This window comes from Plecotus auritus (assembly GCF_963455305.1).
Source record: "Plecotus auritus genome assembly, chromosome: 8".
NCBI classification, from domain to species: Eukaryota; Metazoa; Chordata; class Mammalia; order Chiroptera; family Vespertilionidae; genus Plecotus; species Plecotus auritus.
In genome coordinates, this window is record NC_137782.1 from 10647772 (window position 1) to 10673176 (window position 25405).

At 43.0% G+C, this 25405-nt stretch overlaps 1 protein-coding gene and 1 pseudogene across 2 annotated transcripts; both read right to left on the reverse strand.

The window, feature by feature from the left end:
- Positions 1–4709: 4709 nt before the first annotated feature.
- Positions 4710–6135, reverse strand: LOC308257339 (tubulin alpha-1B chain-like; annotated as a pseudogene). Its single transcript has one exon. The product of its transcript is annotated as a tubulin alpha-1B chain-like (transcript).
- A 6126-nt stretch (positions 6136–12261) lies between these two features.
- SKA1 (spindle and kinetochore associated complex subunit 1) lies at positions 12262–23818 on the reverse strand. The gene is made up of 7 exons (XM_080682946.1): positions 23714–23818; positions 23345–23433; positions 20961–21085; positions 17227–17324; positions 15691–15828; positions 13391–13560; positions 12262–12547 (listed from the first exon to the last, which is right to left on the reverse strand). Exons 2-7 carry the CDS (start codon positions 23430–23432, stop codon positions 12399–12401), a joined length of 768 nt encoding a protein of 255 aa, XP_080539072.1. The 5' UTR covers position 23433; positions 23714–23818; the 3' UTR covers positions 12262–12398.
- Positions 23819–25405: the final 1587 nt, after the last annotated feature.

Here is a 25405-nt window from a genome sequence, read left to right on the forward strand (position 1 = left end):
CCAGGGAGCACACGTGGGCTTACCCCCACCCTTCCAGATCCAGGGAGCTCCTGGCAAAAAACTCAGGGTGCATCCCAACCATGGCATCATAAGATTGCTGGGTTTTAGCCTCTCAGAGAGGCTGTGCTAGAGTTTTATGCGTGTGTGAGTTTTCTTTTTATACCCACTTCATCTGTGTTATGTATTTGCTGCTGTAGGTCAAGCCAGGACCTTAACTGAACTGAGACCTAAAAAGAGCAGTTTAATCAGTCCGGCTTCCAGGAACACAAACACACTTTTCTTTTTTTTTTTGGGGGGGGGGGGAGGGAGGATGGAGAATTTATTTTCCTGAGACAGAAGAGTGTATTGACTTTGAGCTGGTATATTGAGGTCTAGTCACAATTGCATCCACTTTCCAACTGGGTACTTTAGCCAATTTACTTCTCGTTGGCAAAATTAGAGTTGGATTAGGTAGTCTCTAAATATTGTGAATCAGAAAGGAATTCTGTGAGGCCAATCCTAATAAACGTAGCCTATTTAGTGAAACGGGCATTAATCAGAGACACGACTTCAGGGAAAGAGTAAATAATAGCGATGACAGGATGTCCTTTGCCAAACAGCAGGTCAGACATTTTTAGTGAAGACCTGCTCTGTGCCAGGCACTTGCCTCCGTGGTTTGGGTTCAGCTTGTTCTCCTGGTGGCCCCAGGAAGAGGCCTCTGAGGACCCAAACTTTGCCCAGGGCACTTATTCCTGTTAAGCTGTGCAGGCCTGGCCTCGCTGGGAAGCCTTAGTACGGATGCGCTCTCAGTCTAGTATGTACTTTACGAACAGGAGTCTCTGGGTTCAAGTGCCTTTCCTCCGGCCCTTGCTTCCAGCTGGGCTCAAGTGGGCATCAGCCTACCTCCCTGAGGCTAGCTGGACTTAGGACACATTCAGTGGGCATTTTAAAAAGTATTCAACAACTGGTAAGGCCCATGATCTCATCAACCAGAATGACTACTGACCATCTTGAAGGTCTGACCTGTACAAAAAGCTGAAGGTCAGCCCTGAGTTAATGCTAACCTTCAAGCAGCTCAGTGCCACAGGGCCTTTGCATATGCTGTCCACCCTGCCCGGAATGACTTCTCTCCCCTCTTCACCAAACCACGGCCTACTGACTCACTCAGATGAGCTGAATACAATCAACCCATGCAATTACAAGGTCACAAACTGGATGGTTCCATTTATATGACATTATGGAAAAGAAAAAACCACAGGGACAGGAAATAGACCAGGGGCTGGGGATGCGGGAAGGGGGTCGACTACAAAGGGGCAGGAGGAAACTTTGTGGGGTGAGAGAAGTGTTCTCTATCTTGGTTATGGTGGCAGTTACGTGACTCTATGTATTTGTCAAATATACACCTTATAAGCAAGGATTTTACCATATTTAATTTATACCTTGAAAAACCTCGCTTACGCCCTAGCCAGTTTGGTTCAGTGGATAGAGCATCAGCCTGCGGACTGAAGGGTCCCAGGTTCGATTCCGGCCAAGGGCACATGCCCAGGTTGTGGGCTCGATCCCCAATAGGGGGGGTGCAGGAGGCAGCCGATCAATGATTCTCTCTCATCATTGATGTTTCTATCTCTCTATCCCTCTCCCTTCCTCTCTGAAATCAATAAAGAAATACATATTTTTTTTAAAAAAAGAAAAACCTCGCTTACAATAAAGGCACAATTAAAAGTCAAATAAAACTCAAAACTTAGCACATGAGACTATTTCACGACTTTCTAGATAGAATGATGGCCAGCTGTGATGAAATCGCCCTTTCTTTAGATTGGCACAAGTGTCCCCACGTTTAATAAGCAAGGCATCTTAGGTGGCACCTTCTGCCAGGGCAGTGTCTGGGGAGGAGCGGGGTCTGGAATGAGGGGCAGGCCCCAAGGCCACAGTGCTTTGTGATCAGGCTGATTGTGCCGGGCAGAGACGTGGGAACAAATTCCGAGCTGAGCACCGGTAAACAAAGTAGTGGCCAGGCTGGACAGAGGCACAGAGAAGTCTGATGCCAGGCTGGGGCAGGGGCAGCAGCAGAGAGAACGGGGGGAATAAGCTAGAAGCCGGACATTAATTGTGCTTTAAAGGTGTGGAGGCCAGGGAATCCGGTCGCTCACAACACACTCCTGCCCCATTCATTCTCTAACCCAGTGGTCGGCAAACCGCGGCTCGCGAGTCCCATGCGGCTCTTTGGCCCCTTGAGTGTGGCTCTTCCACAAAATACCACGGCCTGGGCGAGTCTATTTTGAAGAAGTGGCATTAGAAGAAGTTTAAGTTTAAAAAAATTGGCTCTCAAAAAAAATTTCAATCGTTGTACTGTTGATATTTGGCTCTGTTGACGAATGAGTTTGCCGACCACAGCTCTAACCCATTAGATTCGCACAAACACATGAGAGTGAGGGCAGGATCCACTATTCACTGCTGCTTCTTTGTCACCTAGAATAGTCTCTGGCATATGTATTTCTCAGTGGAATGAATCTTCTGTACCACGTGGTGGGCAATAAGTTCAGGAATTAAAAATCATGGATTGGAGTTGGCAAGAGCTAAGTTCCATTCCAAGCCAGGTGGCCTTGGGCAATATATGGCACTTCTCTGAGCCGCTGCTACTTGTCTGTGCAATGAGGCTAGCACATCCTGGGGTCAGGCTGCGGACTGACGTGGGAACTTGGATGTAAAGCCCTTAGCACAGTGCCCAGCAGGCAGCAAGCGCCAATAAGCCAAAGGTCACAAGAGAGCCATTATTACAGCCCAAATGTAACCCACGGAAATGTAGATGGTCCACACAGATTTTTTTTTTAATTACTTAAATTGCCTACACTTAAAAATTGAGAACTGTTACATAAATATCTGGATCTGGGGCTTCTCTTTAACAACCTGGCCAGCCTTCCCTCAGGGCAACCATGAGCTGGAACTCACTAGAAGCCTCCCCCTTCAGAAGGACTAGTGTTGTCCAGTGTTCATGTTGTCCCAGTCCATATCCCTGTGACGTCACCCACCTGGTCCTGTGGACATGTGTATGTGCAACCAATAATGGTAGTAGTATGAATCATGTATTTCTTTTTTTAACATATATTTTTATTGATTTCAGGGAGGAAAGGAGAGGGAGAGAGAGAGAGAAATATCAGTGATGAGAGAGACTCATTGATCGGCTGCTTCTTGCATGCACCCTACTGGGGATCAAGCCCGCAACCCAGGCATGTGCCCTGACCTCCTGGTTCATAGGTCAATGCTCAACCACTGAGCCACACCAGCTGGGCTGATTCATGTATTTCTGATTGGCACTTAATAAACAGCTGCTTTTCCTTTTTGGGTTGCTCTTATTAAAATTTTGTGGCCACTAGAGGGCAATACAGATTCAATTTTTTTAACACAGTTATTTTAAAAAACATTACACATACTTAAAAATATGTGAATAGTTTCCATAACTACATATTATATATTTATGTGCAACCATATACAGAGAGAAGCCTTTTTAAAACGAGGACAAGGCTGATATATAACAGGCCACTTCTCTCGTTAGTGTGGTCAAATGTAAAGAATAGCCCTAGTGGGTTTGGCACAGTGGATAGAGCCTTGGCCTGTGGTCTGAAGGGTGCTGGGTTTGATTCTGATCAAGTGCACATTACTCGGGCTGCAGGCTCAATCCCCAGTAGGGGGTGTGCAGGAGGCAACCCATCAGTGATTATCTCTCATCATTGATGTTTCTATCTCTTCCTCTCCCTTCCTCTCTGAAATCAATATATATATATATATGTGTATATATGTATATATACATGTATATGTGTGTGTGTGTGTGTGTGTGTGTGTGTGTATATATATATATATATATATATATATATATTTTTTTTTTTTTTTTAAGAATAGATGAGCCCTGACTGGTTTGGCTCAGTGGATAGAGCATCAGCCTACGGACTCAAGGGTCCCAGGTTTGATTCCAATCAAGGGCATGTACCTTGGTTGCGGGCACATACCCAGTGAGGAGTGTGCAGGAGGCAGTGGATCGATGTTTCTCTCTCATCGATGTTTCTAACACTCTCTCCCTCTTCCTTCCTCTCTGTAAAAAATCAATAAAATATATTTTTTAAAAAATAGATGAGACTCCATCAGTCCTCAGCAGAGACCTGAGGCCAGAGTAACTCACCACCTCCCCTTAGAGGAAAAGCACAAAGAAATGGCTTCCTTCCCCGTGCTTCCAACCTCCTAGAGTGGAAATTCGGCACTTACTCCCATACCACAGGGTATGCATAAGGGCCAGCGTAAGGGTTAAGAGCAGAAATATAGGGCATACTACCCAAGTTCAAATCCCTGCTGTGAGGTTTGGCGGGTTACTTAGCCTTTCAGTGCAGTGCTTTCCACACCTGTAAAAGGGGGTCAAATGAATGAATATGTGCAGGACCACCTTCATGGGCGTGTGACCAGTGCAGGCCCAGACCTCCATTCCCTTCCTCAGAAAGGCCTCGTACTCGGTGTTTAATGCCCCCCAACTCCATCTTGAAATGCTTAATGACTTTATTTTTTTTTTCTTTCTCCATGTCTTTACTTTTAAACATGAAGGGGAAATCGTACAGGTATACATGAAAAAAAAAGGCAGACATGATTACAGGTAAAAGCGAAGAAAATCTAACCAGAAAGCTTTAATGCCTGTCAGCTGTTGAACCTGAAGTTCTGAGTATAACATGTTGCGGGGCTGAAAGGAATTAGTATTCCTCTCCTTCTTCCTCACCCTCTCCTTCAACAGAATCCACACCAACTTCCTCATACTCCTTCTCAAGGGCAGCCATGTCCTCACGGGCCTCAGAAAACTCTCCTTCCTCCATGCCCTCACCCACATACCAGTGGACAAAGGCGTGCTTGGCATACATCAGGTCAAACTTGTGGTCCAGGCGAGCCCAGGCCTCAGCAATAGCTGTGGTGTTGCTCAGCATGCACACAGCTCGCTGTACTTTGGCCAGGTCTCCACCAGGGACCACAGTGGGAGGCTGGTAATTAACGCCAACTTTGAAGCCGGTGGGGCACCATCCACAAACTGGATGCTGCACTTGGTCTTGATGGTGGCAATGGCAGCATTGACATCTTTGGGGACCACATCACCACGGTACAACAGGCAGCAAGCCATGTATTTGCACACATGGCGAGGGTCACATTTCACCATCTGGTTGGCTGGCTCAAAGCATGCATTGGTGATTTCTGCTACAGAAAGCTGTTCATGGTAGGCTTTCTCAGCAGAGATGACAGGGGCATATGTGGCCAGAGGGAAGTGGATATGGTATAGGGCCCCAGGTTGGTCTGGAATTCAGTCAGATCAACATTCAGGGCCCCATCAAACCTGAGTGATGCAGTGATGGAGGACACAATCTGGCTAGTAAGGCGGTTAAGGTTAGTGTAGGTTGGGCGTTCAATATCAAGGTTTCTACAACAGATGTCATAGATGGCCTCGTTGTCAACCATGAAGGCACAATCAGAGTGCTCCAGGGTGGTAGGGGTGGTGAGGATAGAGTTGTAGGGCTCAACTACAGCTGTGGAGACCTGGGGGGCTGGGTAAATGGAGAACTCCAGCTTGGACTTCTTGCCATAATCAACAGAGAGATGCTCCATCAGCAGAGAGGTGAACCCAGAACCAGTTCCCCCACCAAAGCTGTGGAAAACCAAGAAGCCCTGAAGGCCCGTGCACTGGTCAGCCAGTTTCTGAATTCGGTCCAGGACGAGGTCAATGATCTCCTTGCCAATGGTGTAGTGTCCACGGGCATAGTTATTGGCAGCATCTTCCTTGTCTGTAATCAGCTGCTCAGGGTGGAAGAGCTGGCGGTAGGTACCAGTGCGAACTTCATCAATGACTGTGGGTTCCAGGTCTACAAACACTGCCCTGGGCACATGCTTGCCAGCGCCTGTCTCACTGAAGAAGGTGTTGAAGGAGTCATCTTCCCCGCCAATGGTCTTGTCACTTGGCATCTGGCCATCGGGCTGGATGCCGTGTTCCAGGCAGTAGAGCTCCCAGCAGGCATTGCCGATCTGGACACCAGCCTGGCCAACGTGGATGGAGATGCACTCACGCATGGCTGCGGGTTTGCAAGAGCAGGAAACAGGAGTAGACACCAGGTCCCGGTTACTGTTACCGACAAGCTAGGAGTCTAGGTAAGTAACGCACTCTGCTTGATGACTTTATCTTTGAGTTTGTGTTTTGTAAGTGAAATATGATGCGACAGTGAAGTATGTGCGGGGACGTGGAGCCTCAGCCCACACATGGCCTCCCACTGCGCCCCAGGCTGGGTCCTGGGCTGCCTGCTCTCTGGCTCGTTCCCCTAGGGCCGCAGTGGTCGCAAACTCAGTCAACAGAGCGGCAAACCGCGGCTCAGGAGCTGCATGTGGCTCGCGAGCCGCGGTTTGCCGACCACTGCCCTAGGGCAATGACAACAGTGAGATAAGTGGGGTAACCTGCCCAGCGTTCAGAGGATGGAAGGCAGTCTCCAGGCAGAGTTCTGAACAGCACACAGGGAGGTACAACAGGGCTGGAGACAAGAGAGAGTGAGGAGTTCTGGAAAATTTGTCCGGAGAGGAAAGCGGGGGCCAGCCTGGAACCAATTTAAGCCGCCTGTGGCTGCCCAAAGAGTTCTACTAAGTCTCAAGGAAGACTGTGGACACCGATGGAATTCCAAAAGGTTCAGCACATCCCTCAAGGTTTAGCATGTTTGTAGTCTATGGCTTCTTGGTGGATGCTCCCAAATGATCAGGCATCTGTGCGGTAAGAAATCACCTTTGGTCTAACTACTACTAATGAGCTCAAGGTAACGTGAACCGTATCAGCTCTTGGAGGAATAGAGATTTAAGAGAAATTCAGAATCGGATGGACATTTGCGAGATAATAAAAATTCAGCTTTCTTTTTCATTAATATTTTAAAGGACTCATAAACTCCTATGACTCAAATGAGAATTCTCCAATGCCTATAAACGCATGTTATTGTTGATCGTATTATAAAAAAGAAAGCAGTAATAAGTTTATATAGCTTAACATGTTTTATATAACTAACTTGAACTGGGAAGGAATCCACCTTCCCCTGAATTTACATGAAGTACCCGTTTTCTACCAAAATTCAATTAAATTATGAAAGCAATCTTTTAAAATGTCCTTGTATGTTTTGTGATGGTAAACATTGTGAGAAAACATTTTGATTTGAGTTGTGTAGCTAAATCTAATATCCAGGGCTTTTCATTTTATTTGTCAAAGTTCTATAGAACCTAGGGGAATACCAACAAATGATAGTTACCATAGAAGCATAAACTGAAAGCCTTACCTAGAATTACAAAAAAAGAAATTCATGCTTCTTCCTACTCCTGCTGTTTTCACAACCAAGTTTTTCTTGAACAAATATTAAAAACTCCTTTTTTTGTATCAAGTAACCAATGTCTGAGGAGTAAATCTCAAATTCAACTTAAGAAAAAAAGAACTACTATATAGAAGCTTTCCAAAGCTAGAAAGACTTAACTGCATATTGACATATAATGGTGTTTATAAATTTTGGAAGCACCCAAAATGCCTAAAAATAAAGAACTAGTTAAATAAATCATCATATGAGAAAATATGCAGTTATTTAAATTGTATTGTGAAATAGTACTTCATGGCATGAGAAAATGTTTGTGATTTATTAAATTAAAAGAACCAATTATACATATGTTGCACAAGACCACTATTATAAAGTCAGTTTTGGCCTGGCCAGCATGGCTCTGTGGTTGAGTGTCAACCTATGAACCAGGAGGTCATGGTTCAATTCCTGGTCAGGGCAGATGCCTGGGTTGCAGGCTCAATCCCCAGTGTGGGGCATGCAGGAGGCAGCCAATCAATGATTCTCTCTCATCATTGATGTTTCTATCTCTCTCTCCCTCTCCCTTCCTCTCTGAAATCAATATATATTTTAAAAATAAAGGGATGGAGAAAGATGTACCTTTCTGATATAATCAAAACAAATCTGGAGTAGCTAGTTAATTTCAGACAAAGCCAACTTCAGAACAAGGAAAAATATCAGGGATAAGGAAAGGTGTTAATGATTAAAAGGTCAATTCTCCAAGAAGACATAGCAATCCTTAACCTGTATGCACCCAACAACAGAGCATCAAAATACATGAGGCAAAAACTGATGGACCTGCCAGGAGAAAGGGCAAAGAGACTATTATAGTTGGAGACTTCTAAATGACAGATGCAGCAGGCAGAAAATCGGTAAGGACAAGGTGAGCTGAACAGCACCATCAGTCAACTGGATTTAATTGATCCTTGTAGAATCCTTCATCCAACAACAGCAGAATACATTCTTCTCAGACTCACATGGAATAGTCACCACGATAGACCACCTCCTAGGTTATAAATCACATCTTAGCAAATAGAAAATAGAAATCACACAACGTATGCTCTCCAACAACATGAACTTAAACTAAAAATTAATAATAGAACGATAGCTGGAAAATCCCCAAGTAGTTGGAGGCTAAATGATACACTTATAAACAATACATGGGTTAAATGGGAGTCTCGAGAGCAATTTTAAAATGTTTTTAAGGAAGGAAAATCAAAATACAACTTATCAAAATTTGTGGGGTACAGTGAAAGCAGTACTCAGAGGGAAGTGTAAAATGGTACAGCCACTCTGGGAAGGAATTTGGCAGTTTAAAACAAACAACGAAATATGCCACTCCCATTGGATCCAGCAATTGCACTCCTGGGAATTGCATCCCGAACAAATGAAAATTTATATCCACACAAAAACCTGCACTCAAATGTTTATAGTAGCTTAACTGATGACAGCCACAAACTGAAAATGACGCAGCTGTACTTCAGGTGGAATGATTAAACTACCGATTGTACAGCCACACAGCCACACCACGGAAAACCACTCAACAATAAAAAGAAACACTTGATATGTGCGACAACCTGGATGAATCTCCAGAGACTTATGCTGAGTGAAAAAAAAATGCCAGTCTCAAAAGGTCACATAAAGTATCGTTCCACGTATAGAACATTCTTGAAATGACACAATTATAGAAATGGAGGACAGATGGGTTGTCAGGGGCTCGGGAGGGGGTGGTGATGGGAGGGAAGTGGGTGTGGCTATAAAAAGGCGTATGCGGGATCTTTGTGGTGATGGAAATGTTTTGTATCTTGATTGTATCCAGGTTGTGATATCGAGGCAAAGAGTAAAAGGTCCAAGGGCTCTGTTTGCGTTTTTTTGTTTTTTTCATATTAGGCTTTTATTATATAGGATGAGGATTCACTGCAGCCATTTTATATTTTTTAAAATTTTCTAATTATATATCCATTAGTTTGGTGGTTTCCTCTGATTTTCCCCATTTCTTTACTTTTTAAATGTTCCCTATCTCAGCTCTGTATTTTTTGTTTTGTGGTGGCCATTAGGTTTATGTAAAATAATGTTTCATACACAGAATAATCATTTTTCTCATTGTATCTTATCTTCCTCATCTGTACAAGCTGAGTCTGTTTGCGTTATTTCTTACAACTGCATGGGGACCTGTAATTATTTCAAAACTGGAAGCTTCATTAAAACGACAGGACTGTGGGTCACATTGGGTCTACACAGTGATCTGTATCCTTAAGATCTGTGCATTTTGTTGCATGTAAATTTCATCTCGGTTTTTAAAAAATGATGTAGCCTCTTTCCCGCTAATTGACTGCTTTTCAATAAACCAGGGCAAAAGATGATCATAAGAATTTGAGGTAAAATTTGTACATTATACTGTAATTTCTCATAAATTCTTCTTTTGTGTGCTCCTTAGAGACTCCCTTGAGTCAGCCTAACTTTAACAGAGCTCAGTTGATATTATTTCTACTTTCTAATCATATATAGTCTTGCCTCCAATTTGAGTAACATTGTTTGAAGTATATCCAGGAAGATTCCTTAATATATTGAGTAATCTTTCTTTTATTTTGTCACTTGTATTATTAGATATATTTATGGAACAATGGTAATGGCTTATTAGGAGGTGGGAAGTTTCATAAAGAAATCATTTAAGCCAAAACCGGTTTGGCTCAGTGGATAGAGCATCAGCCTGCGGACTGAAAGGTCCCAGGTTCAATTCCGGTCAAGGGCACGTAACTTGGTTGCGGGCACATCCCCAGTAGGAGGTGTGCAAGAGGCAGCTGATCGATGTTTCTTTCTCATCGATGTTTCTAACTCTCTATCCCTCTTCCTTCCTCTCTGTAAAAAAATCAATAAAAAAAAAAATCAATAAAATATATTTTTAAAAAAAGAAATCATTTAATATTATGAAACAAAACTTCAAGCTATCCCACAAAGTTCTATATAATGCACCATAGTAATTTAATTATAACATTTACAAATTGTGAAACTTAAAACTTTAATAAGCAAAATAAATTAGAAAACTAAAGATGATGGCTGAAAACAATTTTTATAAATGGTCCCTAATCATTTTATGAAAAGCTTCATTTTATTACCTAACTAGTAACTTAAATTTCAATATTTTTTTGAAACTTAATACTTTACAGAATCTTTACTTAAAAGATGAGATTTCCAGAGCATTTGAGATCTTGCTCCGCAGGATGTCCTCCATTTGGCTCAAATAAACTCTTACAAAAAGAAAAAAAAATGAGATTTCCATGTAATTGTCAGAATTTATATATATATTTTTATTCAGTCTCTATAGAGATTGTCAAAAATTGCCAATGCCAACTATATTTCAAGTCATCATTGCGGGGTATCGGGAAAAGTTTTCAATTAGCAATAATCATGCCTCAGATAAACTTTATTGGCTACGATACTACCACTGTGTAAAGCTTATCAGAATATTTTTTACAATTTTTTATAATCTAGCCAGAGGAAATATCTTTTATATTTAACATGAATATATTTCCCAGAAGTATCTGGGAGTGTTAGAATCATAGAATATTGAAACTAGAAGATCCTGAAAAAATTTTTGTTCAACCATCTCAATATATATAGGAGGAAACCCGGGCACTTACCCAAGGGCACAAACTTTCAGTTAATGTGCACTCAGTAAATATTTATTTAGCGCCCTCTACCGGAAAGCTCTGTTAGACTGGCCGGGGACACAGCAGTGAATGAAAGGGGCGGAAAACTCCTAACCTCAGAGTCTATAATCTAGTGAGGGGAGAAAGACAAATATGTGAAATACACAACCCAACAGCTGGACAAATATGCTATGAAGGGCAATGAAGCAGAAAAGGGGAAGAGTTGCAGAAGGAAACTAATTTTGAACATACGGTGGTCTGAGAAGGTCTCAATGATCAAAGAGCACTGGAGCAGCTACCCAGGAGGAAAGGGGGAGGGTCACATGAGTAGATGAGGAGCTTTCTGGGCAGAGGCAACAGCCAGCACAAAGGTCTGAGGGAGAGGCATACCCGGCCTGTTCCAGAAACAGCAAGGAGGCTGGAGTGGCTGGAGCAGAGCTGGCCTTTGTAAGGACTCGACTTCCACCGTGTAAGAAATGGGGAGCTGTTGAAGGTTTTTGAGTAGCCGAGTGACCTACCATAACTTTGGTTCATGTGGACAGGAGACGGTAGGGAGACAAGAACAGAGACCAGTTAAGCTATGAATTAACCCAGAGGACAGGTGACACAGTGTGGGACCAGGATGGCAGATAGGGAGCTTGTGAGAAAGGGTTACATTTTTGAAGGAAGAACCCAGAGGGAGTAAATGGCAGAGGTAGGTCAGGACCCAGGTTTCTGGTGCCTTTTTTTTTTCTTCAGACACCATGTTGCTGAATTAACTTCAAGAGAGTATTCCCAAGAAACAATTTGATTTCTGCGTTACAATTAAGGACGAGAGTTGCAGTTTTTAGTATGCAGCTACGCACAGCTCACACACTTGGTGAGACACTTTCTCTGCTACGAGGATCAGCCGGCCGAGCAGCTGCGTAGTCATAGATTATGATGGGCAACTTTAAGTGCCAACCTGACGGGCCAGGGGGTGCCCAGATTCGACATTATTTCTGGGTGTGTCCTGGAGGGTGTTTCCAGGTGAGGTTAGTATTTGAATCAGCGGGCTTTGTAAAGTGACTGTCCTCCCCAAGATGAGTGGGCCTCAGCCAATCCGCCTGGGACCAGACTAGAACAAAAGGTGAGGAAGGAGGAATCTGATCCTTTTTTTCCTGCACAGGACGATGCTCCAACCAACTGAGCCACACCAGCCAGGATTATATGCTTTGCTTTATTTACTTTTTAATATATTTTTTATTGTTGGTAGTATTATAGATATCTCCCATTTTCCTATATGCTTTACTTTAAAGAAGTTTTATTTGTATAAGAAACAAGAAAAGATAAATTACGTATTTTTAAAAATTACATATAAGGACACTATAGGAATAGCCTCTATACCCTACTGTTGGCTGGCTCAAAAGCTCAAAGGGCCTCAGGTTATAACGTATCGGGTGAGTCCTCCCCCTCGGACCTCTGACAGCCGCCGGCAGTGTCGTAAGATATTCAGTATAACATGAAACCTCTTGTCAACCTTCAAAGCTGTGAACTCCTTTATGTCAGCTTCCACTACAAAATAATGACCTGCAAATAAAGATATTAGTGCTAATTTTTATAAGGACAACTTTCAAGATGAGTCTTTGATGCATTACATTGTGATTATGAATGGCACTAATCCTGTTTACTATCATTATCCAACCAAAGCGAGAAACGGTATTCTTGCTAAAATAACAATTATTCTTTCAATTGAAGTTGCATAATGTTTACTGTAGCATTTCAGTAACATAGCCCTGCTTATTATATCACTAGCTATCTGTTGCTATCTTTTGAACAATTCACTTTTCAAGAGCTAATTTGAGATAGTGGATAAGAGAATGAGCCCCTCAGCAGCTCTATCACTTGACTGGCTGATCTTGGACTAGTAACTTGGGCTCTCTTTGTCTGGTCTGCAAATGGAGTCAGTGGTGGCCCATACCTCCTAAGGGCGTGATGAGGACTGAAGCCCCCTCGGTATACCATCTGGCACACAGGAAGTGGTATATAAGCATGACCAACTGTTATGGTTACTATTCTGATTCTGGACACCCTGGTTGTAGTTCCATAATAAACTCTAAAGCGGTGTTTCTCAGCCTCAGCACTGCCGACATTCTGGGTTACATAATTCTTTTTTGTGGGAGCTGTCCTGTGTGTTGGAGGGGGCTTTAGCAGCATCCCTGGTCTCTATCCAACAAATGCCAACCCAACCCCAGTTGTAGCAACCAAAAATGTCTCCAGAGATGGCCAAATGTCCCGTGGTGGGAAAATCGCCTCTGGTGGAGAACGGCCTCTCTAAATTTAGAATGTTCTAGAATTAGTTTTGTTTCTCATGATTTATTTACACTCCAAACAGATGGCAGGTATACATATACGTATATGCTGTCATTTTACCTTTAGTATCCTTTGTTTCTTCATCAATGAATCTGTGATAGAGATTTCTGGCCACAGAACTCATAGACTTTTTTGGTTGATGTAGGATCTTATATTTACTAACTACTGCCTTGTTGATTTCTTTAATAACATCATTAATTTGACAATAGGTTAAGCGGGATTTCATGTACCTGTAAATAAGTAGATGATTAATGTTTTTTTAAAGATTCATTATACAAAATATTTTCTTTGAAAAATGTTTGAGGATGTTATACTGCAATCTTATTTCTCTTATTCACCAAATAACTCCTTAGTTTAAAAATTAATACTCTACAAAGTTTTTTAAAAAGAAAAAAATTAATACTCTACCATGACTATTTAATTTCCTTCTCATATCTCTTTATGAACGCATTTCTAAAAACCCTTCTACTCCACAGTTCTTCCCTGTAGTTCAGCCAATGAGCAACAACAATAACAATTTAAAAAACTGAACAGCTCAAACAGAATTTCATGAAAACAAACCTATCAATAAAGAAAAAGACTGAGTGACCAACCCCCCAAAGATTAAAGAGAAATGTCAGCCTCCTTACTCGTCCCAGAATTATCAAACAGCCAGTATTTTTCAAGTGGCCAATAAGCAGGTGAAAAGATGCTGAAAATCGTATGTCATTAGGAAACTGAAAATTAAAACGAGATACCACTGCACACCTATTAGAATTGCTAAAATAGAAAAATCTGACCAAACTGATGCAGGTAAGGATGTGAAGCACTGGTAATGCTCACTCATTACAGGTGGGAATGCACAATGGCCCAGCCACTCTGGAAGACAGTTTGGCAGTTTCTGACAAAGCTAAACGTACTCCTCCCATAGGACCTAGCAACCTCACTCTTAGAAATAACGGTTCAGTGAAATGTCTCTTAGGCAAGGCTATTCTGTAATCCCTCGCTTCCTTGAGATAGAGACCTAGGAGGAAAATATCCGGGACACAGAGCGTGATTATTTTACTTTCCTGAGAGCTGTCTATATCAGTTGTTGTTTTTTTTTTTTTTTTTTTTTTTTTTTTTTTTTTTTTTATTGACATTTTACAGAGAGGAAGGGAGAAGGATAGAGAGCTAGAAACATCGATGAGAGAGAAACATCGATCAGCTGCTTCCTGCACACCTCCCACTGGGGATGTGCCCACAACCAAGGTACATGCCCTTGACCGGAATCGAACCCAGGACCCTTCAGTCCGCAGGCCGATGCTCTATCCACTGAGCCAAACCGGTTTCGGCAGTTGTTGTTTTTTTGTAATAATAAAAAGACAACCAATTATATATGTGAAATTAAATAAAATCTACAAGGAAATACTCTATCTTATCTGAGTAGAATTATAGATGATCATTTTCGACAACAAGTATTTTCTAACCACCTGTATTATAAAATAATGAAAAATGTAATGATATAAAGCCAAGAAGCGAAGCGAAGCCCTGGAATTATGAGAGTTTAAAAACACGATTCCCATAACTGGTTTCCCACTGCTGTCGTCTGTAAAGTGCAGAGGAGACCTGCCTCTAGGCGAGGCCTGTTGTGTTATTCACCCGTTTTCTCCCAGAGACCCAGGCCCAGAATAGAGCCCAGACTCAAATGTAAGTGTGTGGCATAAGGTAAGGGACAAATGGAAAAACAAACACAACACTCTCCATTCTAACCTCAAATCCATACAACACACTTGCTTTAAAATCACAGCAAAACTGAGGCTACGTCTAAAATGTACGGGGAGCCCTAACCGGTTTGGCTCAGTGGATAGAGCGTCGGCCTGTGGACTGAAGGGTCCCGGGTTCGAGTCCAGTCAAGGGCATGTACCTTGGTTACGGGCACATCCCCAGTAGGAGGTGTGCAGGAGGCAGCTGATGGATGTTTCTCTCTCATCGATGTTTCTAACTCTCTATCCCTCTCCCTTCCTCTCTGTAAAAAATCAATAAAATATATTTTAAAAAAAAGGAAAAAGGTGACTCCCTTGATCCTTTCCCTTTAAAAAAATAAAATAAAATAAAATAACATAAAATAAAATAAAATGTACGGGGATAAGTCTAAATCACAAAATGGTCCTGGAGAGGACTCGGCAATAAACGGACCCTTCTCTGAATCTCTACATGATTTTAAGCATTTTCAACAAAAGATTTCCTGCATTTTCATAGTCCAATACAAAGCTCTTTTAGAAAAGGTCAATATTTGAACACAGCATATTATGATGAATATAATCAAGCCTTGTGATTTAAACAATCATGTATGTTGATTATTAAAGAGTTGAACGTTAACATTTATTCTAAATACTTACGCAGGAATGCCATTAAACTCCTCAGAAGTTATAAATGGCATCTCTTTAATACTCTTTTGCTCTTTAGGGGGCTTCTTTGTGACTCCAGGTTCCTCAACTTTGACAGGTTCTTCAGAGTCAAGATCTGATACATTTCCACTACAGAAGAGAGATGCACAGCATATAGGCAATCGTCAGAATTGTACGCATACTGGGAAGAAATCGGTATCCAACACATGGTGCAGGTCACAGAATTCCAAAAACAAGAAGATGGGCAACAAAATAAACCTGATCGGAAGAATCAGGGCTGAAGAGGGATTCTGACCTCTTTATAACCTTCAACAACCAGTTTCTTAAGTGTGGTAGAAGCCAGATGTTAGCTGCTCTGGGAAGAGGAGGTACAAACATACATTGGCAGTAAACAGAAATAGGACAGTAGTTTGAGGGGGAGCAGAGCTAAGTATTTTGTTCTTTTGGATGTTTTTAAGATGGGAAGCTCATTAAGGTTATTTCTACCCTAAGACAGGGGTTCTCAAGGGTCAGGGGAGATTCTGCCCCTCAGAGGACATATGACAATGTCTGGAGACACTTTTCATGGTCGCCACTGGTGGGGATGGGGGTGTGGAGGGGAACTGAGGTGCTACTGATAAGTAGTTGGTAGAGTAAGGGATGCAACTAAACACCTTATTCTCACAACAAAGAATGATCTGGACTAAAATGACAAAATCTGCTCTAAGGGAAAGAAATGAGAAGAAGTCGAGGAAGAGATCCGAGAGGAGACTCACCCTTGGGAAAGCAGGGCAAACTTTCCTTCAGATAGAGCAGGACAAGAAAGCTGGTGAAGACAGGGGAAATATGACTTCTGGTGTAAGTGACCAAAAACAAAACAAAACAGACAGCCACTAGCAAAACTGCAAGCACACGAAAAGGCAAAAAGACTTGAGGTGTTCGTTATCATCCTATCATATCTAATAAAGAGTGAATATGCTAATTGACCCTCACACTATCGCAAAGATGGCAGCGCCCACAGCCAATAAGGAGGAAATACGCTAATTGACTGTCCCACCCTCAAAGATGGTGGCGCCCACAGCCAATAAGAAGGGAATATGATAATTGACTGCCCCGCCCTCAAAGATGGCGGCCCACAGCCACAAGATGGCGGCACCCAGTCCCCTCAGCCCCGCCAGGGCAGCAGGCGCATGGCAAGGCCAGGCCCACCCCGTGCGCCTGCCTCTGGAGTCCCCCAGTCCCCTCAGCCTCCCAGCCACCCAGGGCCAGCCCAAGGTGCAGATAAGCCTCGGATGGCGGCTACCCGAGGCTCAGGTAACCAGGGCTGGGCCGAGGCTTGCGCTGCCGGCAGTGGTAGCAGCAGAGGCATGGTGTGGCGTCACCTTCCCCTGATCACCAGGTCGCCTCCCACCCCAGAGGGCTCCCAGACTGTGAGAGGGGGCAGGCCAGGCTGAGGGACTCCCCACCTCCAGTGCATGAATTTTCATGCACCGGGCCTCTAGCAGTTTTAAAAATACAGATGGCAAGAATAATTATGAAAACACTTACGAGTTCTGGGTCACTGTTACTTGAGGCAAATGGGGAGGAATGTTTTCTTTGAGATGCTCCACATCTTTATAATCCTCTTCAAGAGATGCACAGAGTTCCTAAAATTCAAAAAATGCTCATGAATAAGTGTCTGTCCTGCCTGTGTGTGTATTAAGATGTTATAAAGAGCATGAAAGACCATGGTGCATAATCATAAGAATTGTGAGTTTTCAGAACACAGAAGGGGTGAAAAAGCACTAAATGCAAGCAATATTAAAAAAAGAGCCGCCCTGGTTGGTGTGGTTCAGTGGATAGAGCATTGGCCTGCGGACTAAAGGGTTCTAGGTTTGATTCTGGTCAAGGTCAAGGGCACATGCCTGGGTTGCAAGCTCGATCCCCAGTTGGGGGTATGCAGGAGGGAGCCAATCAATGATTCTCTTTCATCATTGATGTTTCTCTCTCTCCCTCTCCCTCTCCCTCTCCGAAATCAAAAAAAATATATTAAAAAAAAAAAAAAGGGTTGCCCTGGTTGGTGTGATCATACACCATGACCAAGTAGGATTTATCCCAGGAATGCAAGGATGGTACAATATCCGCAAATCAATAAACGTGATACATCACATAAACAAATTGAGAGATAAAAATCACATAGTCATATCAATTGATGCAGAAAAAGCATTTGACAAAATCCAATACCCTTTCTTGATAAAAACTCTCAACAAGGAGGGAAAAGAAGGATCATACCTCAACATAATAAAAGCTATATATGATAAACCCACAGCCAACATCATACTCAATGGGCAAAAACTAAAACCATTTCCCCTAAGAACAGGAACAAGACAGGGATGCCCACTCTCACCACTCCTGTTTGACATAGTACTGGAAGTATTAGCCATTGCAATTAGACAAGAAGAAGAAATAAAGGGCATCCAAATTGGAAAAGAAGAAGTACAGCTGTCCTTATTTGCGGATGACATGATATTGTACATAAAAAACCCAAAAGACTCCATCAAAAAATTAACAGAGTTAATAAATGAATTCGGCAATGTAGCAGGATACAAAATTAACGCCAAGAAATCTATGGCATTTCCATACACCCATAGTGAACTTACAGAAAGAGAGACTAAAAAAGCAATCCCATTTACCATTGCACCAAAAAATTAAGATACCTAGGAATAAACTTAATTAAGGAGGTAAAAGACCTATATGTGGAAAACTACACGACACTGAAAAAAGAGACAGAGGAAAACGTAAACAGATGGAAGAACATCATGTTCATGGATTGGGAGAATCAACATCATTAAAATGTCCATACTACCCAAAGCAATCTACAGATTCAATGCACTCCCCATTAAAATACCAATGGCATATTTCAGAGACCTAGAAAGAACTCTCCAAAAATTCATCTGGAATAAAAAAAAGACCCCGAATAGCCACAGCAATCCTGAGAAAGAAGAACAAAGTAGGTGGGATCTCAATACCAGATTTCATGCTGTATTACAAAGCCACTGTTCTCAAAACTACCTGGTACTGGCACAAGAACAGACATAGAGATCAATGGAATAGAATAGAGAACCCAGAAATCGACCCAAATCACTATGCTCAATTAATATTTGACAAAGGAGGCATGAACATACAATGGAGTCAAGACAGTCTCTTCAATAAATGGTGTTGGGAAAATTGGACAGATACATGCAAAGAAATGAAACTAGACCACCAATTTACACAATACACAAAAATAAACTCAAAATGGATCAAGGATTTAAACATACGATGAGAAACCATAAAAATACTAGAGGAATCCACAGGCAGAAAAATCTCAGACATATGCCGAAGCAATTTCTTCACTGATACTGCTCCTAGGGCAACGGAAACTAAAGAGAAAATAAACAAATGGGACTACATCAAAATAAAAAGCTTTTGCACAGCAAAGGAGGCCATCAATAAAACAATAAGAAAGCCCACTGCATGGGAGAACATATTTGCCAATGATATCAACGATAGGGTTTAATCTCCAACATTTACAGGGAACTCATGCAGCTTAACAAAAAGAAGATAAACAACCCAATCAAAAAATGGGCAACTGATCTAAATAGACACTTTTCGAAAGAAGACAGAAGGAAGGCCAAGAGACACATGAAAACATGCTCAAAGTCACTAATCATCAGAGAGATGCAAATCAAAACAACAATGCGGTACCATCTCACACCTGTCAGAATGGCTATTATCAACAAATCAACAAATCAACAAATGACAAGTGCTGGCGAGGATGCGGAGAAAAAGGAACCCTTGTGCACTGCTGGTGGGAGTGCAGCCACTGTGGAGAACAGTATGGAGTTTCCTCAAAAAACTAAAAATGGAACTCCCATTTGACCCAGTGATCCCACTTCTAGGAATATATCCCAAGAAACTAGAAACACGAATCAGAAAGGATATATGCACCCCTATGTTCATAGCAGCACAATTCACCATAGCTAAGATTTGGAAACAGCCTAAGTGCCCATCAGCAGATGAGTGGATTAAAAAACTGTGGTATATCTACACAATGGAATACTACACTGCGGTAAAAAAGGAGTTCTTACCATTTGCCACAGCATGGATGGAACTGGAGAGCATTATGCTAAGTGAAATAAGCCAGGCAGAGAAAGATAAATATCACATGATCTCACTCATTTGTGGAATATAATGAACAACATAAACTGATGAACAAAAACAGATCCAGAAACAAAGAAACATCGATCAGAACGTCAAACCTCAGAGGGAAGGTAGGGGAGGGTGGGGGTAAGGGGGAGAGACCAACCAAAGGACTTATATGCACGCATGTAAGCCTAATCAATGGACACAGACAACAGGGGGGTGGGGTCATGAATGGGAGGTGGGGGGTAATGGGGGAATAAGGACACATATGTAATACCTTAATCAATAAAGAAATTAAAAAAAAAAAAAAAAAAGAGTTGCCCTGGTTGGTGTGTCTCAGTTGGTTGAGTGTCATCCAATGCACCAAGAGGTTGCCGGTTCCATTCCTGGTCAAGGGCACATGCCCGGGTTTCGGGCTTGACCCCTAGTAGGGGGCATGCAGGACGCAGCCCATCAATATTTCTCTACCCCTCCCTCTCCTAAAATCTCTCTAAAATCAATAAAAACACTTAAAAAAAAATAAAAGAAAAGAAAGAAAGAGTTCAGCATGACCCATTATTTTCCAAATGTGGACCCAGAGATCCCAAGAGGTGAAATGGCTTTCTCAGGGTGGCAGAAGGTGCTAAGGGCAGGCTAAGAATCCACATCTCTTCCCAGGGCAGGTACTCCTTCCATCTCAGCCTACCAGGACATCATTTGTTTAAATTAAGCCTACCAAGAATTACTTAGGAAACCTTCCTTTTTAGTAAGGTTCAATTCCATTGGTACCTGTGAAGCTCTGGAGTGCTTTATACTTTATACGTGTGTGTTTTTAATAAAACGCAAAAAAAAACACTGTACCAGTAATAATTTACAAAGCCAAGGACATTATAAACTTACAGAACCCTTAAGAATTCCCAGTGATTAAGAAATTTGTACTTATTGCCTTTTTATTTTGATGCTTCGCTAGAACTTGTATGCATATATGCATAACCCATGGACACAGACAATAGGGTGAAGGCCTGGGGTGGGAGTGTGGGGGGGGAGGGGCTAGAAGAGGTCAATGGGGGTGGGGGGACAGGAGACATATGTAATACTTTCAACAATAAAGATTTTTAAAAAATATGGAAAAACATTACCTTGAGTGAATTGGTAGTTTGTTCTTGAAATTGAATTTCTATTTCCAATTTATTTAGAAGTTCATTTATTACCATGATCTCATCTCCTATTTTATTTAATATAGTCTTCAAGTTAGGGACTTGACCTATTAATAAACAAAGGTAAAATGGAAAATAAAGTGTACAGAAAAACGACAGTGCACATGTACCCAACCGAACTTTCGGAACTGAGCTTTACCTAAGAGACACTTGCAGGCATCCTCAAACTACGGCCCGCGGGCCACATGCGGCCCGCCGAGGACATTTATCCGGCCCGCTGGGTGCCGCAGCCTGTCCTGCTTAGCAGCCGACTTGTCCCGGGCCCGCAGTGCGCATAGGAATTTGTTCATAGTTTTTTTTAAACTATAGTCCGGCCCTCCAATGGTCTGAGGGACAGTGAACTGGCCCCCTTTTTAAAAAGTCTGAGGACCCCTGCACTTAGGGGTGCAGGAAGAGCTATGTTTCAGGTCCTAGGACCTGTCTCCATGGATAATCTTAAGACCTCATTTCTAAGTACTGGTATGGAAAAAAAGGGAGAGGTAAGTACAGTGTCCCCTGAGTCTTTTGTTTCTGGCAAGTTCCTCCACTATAAAAAAACAACTAGAGCCCTGGCTGGTTTTGCTCATTGGCCCAAGAACCGAAGGGTCACAGGTTCGATCCCCAACCCGTCAGGCTGGGAGGCGACAGGTGCATGTCTTTCTCTCCAGTCGATGTTTTGCTCTCTCTCCCCGCTCCTCCCACCCTTCCACTCTCTCTAAAAATCGATGAAAAGAATATTCTCGGGTGGGGATTAAAAAAACACACACACAACTAGAAATGCTAGATAAAGTAAACGCCCTCTACAGGCATAACTGACTTTCATGAGAATAAGGTAAATGCTCACAAACCAGGCAAGGTATGTGAGATGTGACTGCAGCAGCCCTAATCTGGGGGGATGAAGGGGTGCAGAGGGAAGCTGGAGAGAGTCTGTCAGTCTCAGCAAGCAAATATATTTAGTTTTACTGGGGATCGAGCCAACATTTTGTTTTTGTTTTTAAATATATTTTATTGATTTTTTACAGAGAGGAAGGGAGAGGGATAGAGAGTTAGAAACATCGATGAGAGAGAAACATCCATCAGCTGGGGATGTGCCCGCAACCAAAGTACATGCCCTTCACTGGAATCGAACCTGGGACCCTGCAGTCCGCAGGCCGACGCTCTATCCACTGAGCCAAACCCAGCCAGGGCGAGCCAACATTTTGGAACTTCAAAACACAGGGTGTTGGAAGTGAGAATCCCAAATAAAGCCCTCTTCATGGGATGTATCTTCGGTGAAAGTATAAACCTGAAAATTCTAATCACTGGCCAGGGAGAAATAAGCTTATGTTTTGGTCCAGCGTTCAGGTGTGTGTGGGAGGTTAGGGAGAGTTTCGCTTCAGAATTTGTAGTAGAGGGTTGGGATTCATATTTACACCAGCCACATGATTAATGACCCCCAAGTGGAGAAAGTAACATAAAAAGTCCCATGCAGATGGCGGCCCTGGGGGCCAGACAGAAAGAAAGGCCTGAGTTTGTCAAGTAGCACGCTCTCTTACTCCCAACCCCACCTCTCTAGCTTCATAGGTTTGAGGATGGGCAAACCGGCGTCTCCTCCTCTCTAGAAATAAAAGAAGTAACAAAAACAGTTTTTTTTCTTATAATCAGATCTTTCCATCTTCACTTCTAACAACCAAACACACATAAATAAAAGTACAATTTGATGATATCTGTAAGTTATGGAGGCAGTAGAGTGAAATGGCTAGAGCTCCAGGCCTGAAGTCAGAGAATTCAGTGCCTACCTCAAGATTATTGTAACGATAAGTGAGAAAAAGCATATTACATGGGCTTGGCATTGTGTCTGGAACCCAGTAAAGCACTCAGTAGGAGCTAACTCCTCCTCCTCCTCCTCCTCCTCCTCCTCCTCCTCCTCCTCCTCACGAGATGCACTATATTATTCTACCTAATAGGGCAATGCTAATTGCATTTGACACTAGGTCTGTAACAACTAAATCAAATTAGTAAAGGAGAGTATTGATGTCTTTACTGAGATTAATTTCAGGGGATTAAATAGTTGGGTACACAGGTATTTCAAATGAGTTTTAGTCACCTAAATTTTAAGGCCTTGTTTACTGACTTGTAGTATTGGTAATAGTTGAGTAAATTCACTATTTTTGATAGTAGTGATCAGTAAATTACAGCAGCCGAAGTGCTTTTAAATCGCCATTTGAAACTTGACATCACCTTTGTAAGATACGTTCATTCACTTAACCAGGCATAAGATATCATTCAAAGGGGAACAGCAATCAAAATGCATTGTGTACAAAGTCAGTGGAATCTATTCTACTTACCACAGTTCCTTAATGACAGAGATTTCTTAATATTGCCAATCTTTTCATTAATATGAGAGCATATTTGGTCCAGATCTGAAGAGGCCATCCTAAAGGAAATACAAACACAATTTCAAAAAACAAGTCAGACAAATTTCTGCTCACTTTCAAAATCCAAGAATGGTTCATATCCAGTAGGTCACATCCACTTGAAAATAAAGTACGAGATGTCAAGAACAATTTCTTTCAATTCTACAAAATTCAGTTTCTAACCAAAGTCCAGTACTGACTGGTCTTAGAGCCTCCTGTAGTGCACCCCCTCCAGGTACCCCTGCTCCTCCGCCCCCGCCCCCGGCGCGATCCCGCACCCCACACCCGTCCAAGCAATGCCTTCTGCCTGCTTCCGATGTCAGGATCCCCAGTATCACGCGGGTCCGGGAGCAAAGGGCCCACTCGGGGCCGAAAGGCGAGCCACTCAAACTCTGATCTCCGCCAGAAGCCAGGGATCGCGAGACGGGACTCTGGGAGAGAAACAAATTGCCCGCCAGACCCGGAGCCGCGCAGGCGCACAACAGGCGCTCGCGGACCGCCCTGCTCAGCTGGGGCGTTGGGCGGGGCCAAAGCTGGGGCGTTGGGCGGGGCCAAAGCTGGGGTGTTGGGCGGGGCCACAGCTAGGGCACGGGGTGGGGCCACAGCTAGGGCATGGGGCGGGGCCACAGCTAGGGCACGGGGTGGGGCCACAGCTAGGGCACGGGGCGGGAGTGGTTGGGCGGGGAGAAGGCGGGGCTTTGTCGGCTTTGTTGCTAAAGGCTACCAGGACCTTTGCTCCTCCCACGCTACGCCACCACAGGTGCTCACAGTCTGGTCGCCATTCAGCCAGGACCCAAGCTCTCCGAGGATCCAATGGCCAGCTGGAACAGTAGGTCTCCAAATTAGAATCACCAGGGGCAGCTTTTGCAAATTCCAATGCCTAGGCTGTACCCCATGGCAATGAAATCAGACGCTCTGGAAGTGGGGCTCAAGTCTTAATAAATTTAAAACACCCCAGATAATTCCAGGAAGCAGCCAGGTTTGTGAGCTCAAGACCTGTCTTCGGGGAGTGTACAGCCTCTGTAAGGGCAAATGCAAATTTACAACAAGAAAACGTTTAATTCTCCCTGTTGACAAAAGGGCCAGAGCGCGTGTGGCACCTCCACAGTCAGGAAATAACCAGGTTCCTTCCATCTTTTGGCGCCACTGTTCGAAGCATCAAGGGATCCTGGCCTCCAGGTTGCCTGTGGTGCAGGCGGTACCAGGCCGCAGAAAAGAGGAAGAAGACAGGGTAACAAGCTCACTTACCAGCTGAGCCAGGACCTTTAAAGCTTTTTCCTGGAAGCCACATCCAGTGCTTTCTATCTGCTTTTCACCGGTCACTCACATCTACAAAAGAGACCGAAAAAAATCATTTTTAAAAATTAATTTGGACAGTGAACAGCATCCTCAACAATATAGGGGTTCCGTTTGTAAGGGAAAATGAGAGTAGATTTGGGGTGGGAAATAGCAGCCTTGGCCATTTCGACTTCTTTTTTTTTTAATCCTCACCCAAGGATATTTTTTCCATTGATTTCTCGAGAGTGAAAGGGAAGGAGGGGAGGGAGGAGAGAGAGAGAGAGAAGCATCGATTTGAGAGAGATACATCAATTGGTTGCCTCCTGCCTGTGCCCGTCGAACCTGCAACCCAGATACATGCTCATGATAGGGAATCGCACCCATGACCCTTCGGTGCTCCGGCTGATGCTCTAACCACTGGATACACCGACCAAGGCTCTACTTTCTATTTTTAAAAAATCTTTTAAAAAAAATCTTTAAATATGAAAATCAAACAGTAGAAAGGGTATAATGAACCCTCCATGCCCAACCCATCACCCAGTTCCAGCGATTTAATTATTGCAAATCTTGTTTCATCTATACTTGCTTTTTTCCCATTCCTTGCCTACTGGAATACTTTGAAGCAAATCTCAAGCACTTTTTTTTTTTAATAAATCTTTATTCAGATTATTACAATCAATTGTTTCTCCTTTTTCCCCCCATAGCTCCCCTCCA

Bases quoted from the DNA above. Each gene is read 5' to 3' on its own strand.
- SKA1 (XM_080682946.1), bottom strand. From the start codon at position 23,432: ATGGCCTCTTCAGATCTGGACCAAATATGCTCTCATATTAATGAAAAG. The intron at 17,325-20,960 runs GTAATGTTTTTC...TTTGAATTTTAG, and splicing joins AAACTACCAATTCACTCAAG to GAACTCTGTGCATCTCTTGA. The intron at 12,548-13,390 runs GTAAAATGACAG...CTTTATTTGCAG, and splicing joins AGAAACAAAGGATACTAAAG to GTCATTATTTTGTAGTGGAA.